The 8,357-nt window shown below is 40.5% G+C and overlaps 1 protein-coding gene across 4 annotated transcripts in view; it reads right to left on the bottom strand.

The window, feature by feature from the left end:
• Nucleotides 1–1,111: 1,111 nt before the first annotated feature.
• Nucleotides 1,112–8,357, bottom strand: part of LOC136691886 (synaptotagmin-2) — a 62,520-nt gene continuing 55,274 nt past the window's right edge. For all 4 annotated transcript variants that reach the window (XM_066664795.1, XM_066664798.1, XM_066664797.1 and 1 more), the window contains 4 exons: nt 5,001–5,168; nt 4,576–4,693; nt 3,835–3,968; nt 1,112–3,174 (listed from right to left, as the gene is read on the bottom strand). In XM_066664795.1, coding sequence (XP_066520892.1) covers nt 2,959–3,174; nt 3,835–3,968; nt 4,576–4,693; nt 5,001–5,168 — 636 coding nt within the window. In that variant the 3' untranslated portion in view covers nt 1,112–2,958. The remainder of the gene's footprint in view (nt 3,175–3,834; nt 3,969–4,575; nt 4,694–5,000; nt 5,169–8,357) is intronic.

Raw genomic sequence — 8,357 nt, 5'->3', positions numbered from 1 at the left:
TAACACTCTCCTGCATGTGTGTGTGTGAGAGAGAGAGAGATGAAATGGGTCACATGAAATGGGTCCTGCTTCATTGTGGATGGTTTGTTTCAAGAAATAAAACATCACACTGCCTTTCAACAGACAGGATTGTTTTTACTGACATGGAAACTCTTGTACCTTTATCATCCTTTATCAACAGGATGTGCATTAAGAGCATTATTATGAAGCATGGAAAAGGGCCCACACGTATGGCTTCTGACTTTATAATCAAAGAAAGAGCAGAATATTTGTAGGCTCCAAACACATATCCATGTTTGAATACTGAGAAAACAGGGTAACACACAAAGAAAATACAAGAATAACAGGAATGAACAAATTACAAATGAAACAACAAATCTGGCTTTAAACTGAACCTGTTTACACCTTGCATTGACATGGGTTTCGTGTCTGGATTCTGAATAAAATGGGTCTACAGCAAGTGTATTACGCACTGTCTACGCCATTCATGCTTATGTAATATGTGGTCAAGATCTGTCTCTGACCACCTCCAATTATAGTGTGAGTAATCAGATCGCGATCTGACCATAGTGTGATAGGGTGAAGTCACAAATCAGGAATCAGGAAAATGTTTACTCCAATAAAATAAGAGCTCCTTGAGGGTTTGGCGACGCATACAACACTATCTCTGGAATTGACTGAACTAAAGAAACACTAAATGAAAATAACTTGAAGGTCACTCACAAAAACCCCAAATTTCATACCTTCAAATTCCACCTCAAATGCATGTTGGGATGCTTTTATGAACATTATCTGAATATTGGAAACTTATTATAATGCAAAGTGTAAACAGACTCAGTCTGAGTAACAGAAGCTGCACACAGATTGTAGCAGCACTTTTCTGATCCAGACAATAAAAGTAACCTGAAAGGCTCTATTAATATATAGCTCAAGATTTACATTCAGTCCTACACCCATCCTGGGGGGGATTTTTAATAAAATGTGCAGTCAGTGCATTTTTCCTCTACATTTTATTATCAAAATGACAGGTGCCACACACGTCCACAATATATATATATATATATATATGTATATATATATATATGTATATATATATATATAATTATGCTCTATTTTCAGAACATGCTTCTATGTACATCGAGTTTACAGATACATGCTGTATTAACAAAGTTGATCAATGCATATGTACAGAGCACAGTTAGGGGTATGAGGACAGAAGTGCACACCAAGACTGGGTTAAATGCTGCCTGTTTCACCATTATTTCACCCTTCTAGCATCAAATGAATAGAGACAGGACAACGATAAGCACATCTCCACTGGACTGAACTGAACTGTGTCCCTTTACTATTGTTACTTTGGCATTTCAGAGAGTGATGTCTACTCAGTGAATGGAATTGGATGGGGTTGTGTGAGAGGTACATTTGCCTCCAATAAGGCAGTGAATTAAACAGAGGTATTAAAATGCACATCAGAAGCTTTCAAGAGCACATACCAGGACCAACACATGGCAACAGATCAAATCTCACAAAGAATCCTTGGCCAATTTTACCATAATGGAAATGTGTGTGATAATGCAGAGGATACTATTCGTGAAAGTTGTGAGTCCACATTTGGCACGGTGATATAATCAATTATTTGTAACTTTTTAACACCTCGGACAAATAAATGTAGGACGTATATTAATGCAATAGATTTCCTTTAACTCCTCATTATGACTCAATAGCCCCTTATTATATATTAACCCATTTTTCAACAGTATAAACAGAGAGTGATAAATAGCTCTACAAAATCGTAGCCCTGAATCTTCTTTCTAAGCATCATCTTATATAGAATTATCGAAAAGCTCATGTCTCGAAATTCAAGTCAAATCCAGCAGCCCGAGAAAAGTTTGCGTACAACTTTGTAAACATTTTCCTCATACATTAAATATTCACTAAACCTGGGACTATTCATGACATACAGTGAGATTTAATTACGCATTTTCATTCAGGCACTCGAAGCCAACTCACAGGAGAAGTATGTGTGGCCGGTAAACCATAGAATAGGCCAACTTTCACTTTTCAAGTGGACAATTAATGTTTAAAGCACTCAGAATTTTTACACTTAACATATAACTTAATCTGAATTGTGAAAATTGAAGACAGACCAATATTTAGCTCAGTGTAAGTCCTACATCAACATTGGAAATTGTGGTATGAGGAATGATGGGTAAGAGTAAAAGTAAAAGGGTTAAAGTTTAGGTCATGGTTTATAAGGCTACATAAGCCTTTCATGACTAGTGATGTAAACCTACATAGACAATTACAAAGGCATATTCCAGTAAGTGTCAGTTGTCATAAGGGCTTTAGTCCACTTCACGTCAGGAAACGCCAACTGTCACTTGTGGGAATAAGCTTAGGTAGATATTTCTGTAGGGTTATGTTAGTTGTAGTGAAAGACATATGTGTTTTTCATGTTGCCTTATGGACAATGGCCTACCTAAAGTGTAACAATGAGATACAGACTAGATTCTTTATGTAGTCTGATAACATTCTTACTCTACAGAGCTGCCCTCGTGTGCATGCATTGACTGTTTTCAGTTCACGATGTTCATAAAACTGACCACTGAGGTGAAAATGTCATCTATATAACAATGCTATGTCAGTGCTATGTCGGCCATGTGCAAATCTCTTAAGTGCAAATCTCCCTCCGCTGCAGGAGCATTGGGACGGCAATCTGAAACCTGCTTTGGCTCTTCTTCAACTCTCCATGCTTCTACTCAGCTACATAGGAGATATGGAGGTTATATGGAGACATGGAGTTTTCACATTCTGCAATGCTGTTTAATTTTTTTCAAGTATTATTATTCTGGATACTGTGTTTATCTCATGTGGAGGGTCAGAGTTCATGCAATGGTGTTTTGAGGGGATAGCAAGGGGGGGGGGTTAGTTGATTAGTGGAGCTGCAGGAAGGTGGGGTTACTTCTTGGCGTGAAGCCCAGCCAGAATAGCGTCTATGTCCTCTTCCTCTTTGAGGGTGTGCCACTGGGCAATGGGGCGGCGGGGGTTGGCCAACATGTCCGACCAGTGCTTCAGCTCCGTGCCTGAGGCTTTGCTGCCGATGAAGATCTTCCCGATGGCGTCGTTCTTGCCGATCTTGTCATAGTCAAAGACGGTGACCACCACCAGGATTTTCTAGATTGCAAAAGAGAGCAGCCCATTAAGAGGTCCATTAAATGTATAACAAAACTTGCAGCATATGACAGTGATAGAGTTGATTTTCTGTGGAAGGAAATATGTACTCATCCTTATAGTTATGTAATCAAACTATTGTTTACATAGCTATTTAGTGCTTTTGTACAGTAACAGAGTGTAATTCACTTTGACAGCATTAACATGAAATCTGAGTTGGAGGGGATTGGGGGGATTTTTGCCCAGAATTGCAAAGACAAAGTCATTGTAGCTGTAATTTTAATTTAAAAATGTTACCCAGTATTCCTTTAAAGCTGTTTATTTCACGTAACCACTGTACAAAACGTGGGTGTAGTTGCAGTAGTGCACTTTTCTAGTTTTAGTGCTTAAATACAGTATAACAAAACTACAAGTTATGCACTAAGCCTGGGAGCACGTCTATAAAATTCTGCACCAAATACCAGCACATTCTCATCCATCTCCCAGGTTCCATACATAACCAGAGATCAATAAATGTTCACCTGACACATGTGTTGGGAATTAAAGCCTTCAGAGAGAAGAGTTCTGAAGAACTGGACAGGAAATCTCTGAACTAACATCCCCTGTCGATAAATCCTTCAACAACTAATGTACTTTCTTATGAATCCTGCAGTGGTAGAATACCTGCATCTGCTCCAGTGGGATCTCAAAGCTGAAGGACTCGTTATAGTATGGATTTAGAGTGTTTTTCTTCACTGTGGTCTTTTTCTTCTTCAGACGCTTGCCATTCTGCAGCAGCTGGATCTTCACATATGGATCTGCATGAGAGGACATAAAAGAGCAATCAGACATTTTCTGTAATGATTCTTTTCTACGATAAGTAACAGTTATCATACTCACATCTAGTGGCTTGTATGTCACAGACACTGCAATAAATCTATTTATAATATGGCCGCCCCCATGTGAGTGACTTTGTGGTTCATTCAGGGATTTCAAAGAAATTTGCTTCACCACTTTTCGGTGTTAAATGACTCATTGCTCTTTTAATGGGGAGAAATATCCCTTCTCTACACACTGTGACATTTCCTTAGGGTCTGTGACAGGTTTTAGTCAAACTACCACAAGGATCAAATACCACAGCAATGTTCTCCCCTGTCTACACAGCCAGCCACGTTTAGAACGATGCCAGCTTCAGTGCCTGTTCCTTTAAATGAGAATGAGCCAGTGTTCACCCAACACAAGCACTATAAGGTGAGAACTTGCTTGGTTCTCTTTTGATAACTTTTTTAACTACATTGTACCTACTCTGAGAGTAATCTGACTTGTACAAGGAGAGATTTTTTTCCTCAGGTCTGATGATCAATCAGTGTTAGTTTTTTAGCTATGGTATAAGTGATGCACTTAATCTCAGCTGGTCCTGCTCACCGGACAGTCCACCCACGTCCATCTTCTTCAGGTTTTTGGCCTCCAGGATGCAGACGGTCAGTTTTCCAGCAGTGGGGACATATCGCAGTGAGATGCAGATATCACCAAGTTTCTCCGGCTAGACAGAAAACAGAAAAAAACATCAATAAGGTGACAGGAAGTGACAACATGCTCTGCTGTAGCTCTGTAGACTTCTTAGATTCTAAACCAATAATATTCAAGGCTATTGCCTTTAGAGCATCTCTTTCACCAGTATAGTTCTTTTGGTTCTGGGAATCAGAAATGCTTTCTTGGCACTGCAAAAGAACCTTATTTACACTTTTAATGGTAGGAGTATGAGAAGACTGAAGAATCTATGAAAAACTGATATATTGTTGATGCCAAAGAAAGGCTTCCATTATCTTCGATAATATCAGACTATTTACCTCTTCTTTCTCAGCACTTTCCAGGTCTCTCCATTCCTCGATGGGCTGTCCCAGGTCCACTGTGTTCATGGGAAGCTTGACCTCACCGATGATGTCGTGCTTGGAGAAACGATCGTAGTCGTACACAGACATGACCAGAGTCTTTCCTCCCAGCTCCTGGTAGGGGACCTGAAGGGGGGACCATCGAGGAAAATTTTAAATTAAAGCGAGAAAATTGATCATTTTTATTTTGCTAGTACGGACCATGCCTGTGAAGGCTGAAACTGGGAGGATAATCCAGATACAGTTTTATGCAGGATTTCATTGAGGCTTTGGAACGTGTGTACAGCAAAATCCCCCTCAATGGTTAGATGAATACATGAGAAATGGTGAAGACGGGGTGGAGGGTGGAGCGAGTTTGTCAGACGCAGAAATTATATAAGTTTACAGGGTATAGGCTGAGAGAAGGAGCTCTGAGATGGTCCTACTCCCAAAAATTTGTTATTACATAGATAAAAATAGATACACCAACAGTTCATTCCAATGTGGAATTAAGGTACAGTTAGATGTGGGCGATAACAGGAATTTAGGTATCGATCCAATACCAAGTAAATACAGGGCCAGTATCGATAATATTGATACCGATACCGATCCTGCTACTCTTTGCAGCATGACGTAGCAACAACAAAAGCCGGGGGGTGGGGGGGCGTGCGCATGCTACAGCTAAAGACTGGGTGGTGGGGGGTGGGGTGCACGTGGGAGAGAAAAAAAGCTTGAGTATCGATCTTTTTACACGAGTATTGATCAATACCAATACAAGCGTTGGTATCGATATTATCGATATTTGGATTGATCTGCCCACCTCTAGGTACAGTGAATCATGATGGCAGTAGCATTGCATTCTGGGTATTGGCCATTCACTACAGAAAGAAGAACCCAGTTTCAATTGACCCCTACAGGGCTCTTAAAAATATATCAATGCATATATCAATAATAGCAATAGTTTTTATCTTGTACTCACTTAATGTGAGCATGATAAAAGATTTTTTTAAATTTGAACAATTATACAACATCCCAGAGATTTACCAGTAATCCACATTTAGTTTAGATTCTCTAGATGCCATAAACATGAAACACTTGCACATTGCAGCTGTGCACAGTGAGCTTAAATGTAATGGTAGCACAATTTGTCCAGGAATGGTTTGATGCCCTAAGGGTTAATAAAACTATATCCAGCTAATAGAATGAGTGCTACACAAATCTAAACTGCGCAAATTAGTAATATTTCTTCCACTGGCCTTCAAAACTATGTTAATGAAAACATCTGAAGCCCATATTATTTGACAATTTTCAGGTTACATATGAAGCCAAAGGACAGAGCACACTGTGCCATAAGGTGCCTTTTAATTCAACAATCCCCAATCCAATCATCTCTTAAGAGTTTTATTTATAAATGGATCTACATATTCCTCAGAAATAGGAAACACATGGACATTTGAGTTTGTATCTATCCTCCTTCCTCTTTATATGTACAGGTGCACTGGAAGATTCTGCTTTCACTGCTATTCTTGAATGCTCTGCTAGTGAATCTTCGTTTAAAAAAAATTCCACTGAATTTTTATATATTTTTAAAGCCTGAGTACATATGGTAGATACACTCTTTTAGCATTTTCTTATAGCCTTTTCAGAATAATCTTGAGTTCAGCATGTCTTAAGAAAGAATGAATACCTACTTTAGAATCACTCCCTTTTAAGCACAGAATGTCATTAACACAATCACATTGCCCATAAACACCTCCTCCACTGGGAAGAAAGTACAGCACATATATGTTCTGAATAAGCTAACGATTACAAAATGAAAAAAAAACAAAATTGCTCCCCATTTTTTTTAAAACAAAACTGTATGATGTAGAGGGGTGGCACAGTGGAGGTTGTGTGTTCGATTCCCACTTTGGGTGTCTGTGAGGAGTGTGGTCTGTTCTCCCTGTGTCCGCATGGTTTTCCTCCGGGTGACGGTCTGTGAAGAGTGTGGTGTGTTCTCTCTGTGTCTGCATGGGTTTCCTCCGGGTGACTGTCTGTGAGGAGTGTGGTGTGTTCTCTCTGTGTCTGCGTGGGTTTCCTCTGGGTGACTGTCTGTGAGGAGTGTGGTGTGTTCTCCCTGTGTCTGCGTGGGTTTCCTCTGGGTGACTGTCTGTGAGGAGTGTGGTGTGTTTTCTCTGTGTCTGCGTGGGTTTCCTCGGGGTGACTGTCTGTGAGGAGTGTGGTGTGTTCGCCCTGTGTCTGCGTGGGTTTCCTCCGGGTGACTGTCTGTGAGGAGTGTGGTGTGTTCTCTCTGTGTTTGCGTGGGTTTCCTCCGGGTGACTGTCTGTGAGGAGTGTGGTGTGTTCTTCCTGTGTCTGCAGGGGTTTCCTTCGGGTGACTGTTTGTGAGAAGTTGGTGTGTTCTCCCTGTGTCTGCGTGGGTTTCCTCTGGGTGCTCCGGTTTCCTCCCACAGTCCAAAAACACACATTGGTAGGTGGATTGGCGACTCAAAATGTACGTAGGTATGAGTGTGTGAGTGGATGTGTGAGTGTGTGTGTTGCCCTGTGAAGGACTGGCACCCCCTCTAGGGTGTATTCCCGCCTTGCGCCCAGTGATTCCATGTAGGCTCTGGACCCACCATGACCCTGAATAATGCTCAATTAATTCCCAAACTTTATATGGATATTAAACTGCAAAAACAGCTTACACTCTGATAATATTTCTGTGTCTGTGTATTCAGCCCATTCACACCAAAGTTATTAAGAGTGTTGCAGCTCAGACAGTGTTTAGAATGTGACACAGTCAATTAACTTGTATTGCATTTTTCTCTAATAAACTCAGTGCAGTGAAACATGTTCTAGTTCTTTCTCTGCCAGCGATCAAAAGCTGCTTATACAACTGAATTATTAGTGGAGGAACATCAATGAAAATGAATGTGTGCGTTTTGCTGACGTGTGAAATGAAGTGAGCTGCAGCTACATTTCTACACTTTCCTCTCTCTCTCTCTCTCTCTCTCTATCATGCTTTTATTCATTCATTCATTGAGATGTGCCCATACTGTTTTAAAATGTACAGTAAGCCTCTCTCACTCTAAGAGAGACTGTTAAAAGATGGGGAATTGTTCCTGTCCTACATCAGCTCTCTGTCTCAGGCAGTAAGTTTGAGCTGTAGCCGTAGAGCTGAGCACCAGAGGCCCTTTAGCTCCCTGTAGAGCTTATTAGTGAGCATGGCAAAGGAAAACTCACTCTGTAGCTAAAGATGGCATTGAGTCTGAAAGAGCAGCAGTGCTGAAGATGCAGAAAACAAGTGGAAAACAGCAGCACTGCTGGAAATGGTTCACCAACATGAATGTTATAG

The sequence above is a fragment of the Hoplias malabaricus genome, chromosome 3 (assembly GCF_029633855.1).
Source record: "Hoplias malabaricus isolate fHopMal1 chromosome 3, fHopMal1.hap1, whole genome shotgun sequence".
Taxonomy (NCBI): domain Eukaryota; kingdom Metazoa; phylum Chordata; class Actinopteri; order Characiformes; family Erythrinidae; genus Hoplias; species Hoplias malabaricus.
Note: the sequence above shows the minus strand (reverse complement) of the source record. Positions and strands in the feature narration are given on the sequence as shown.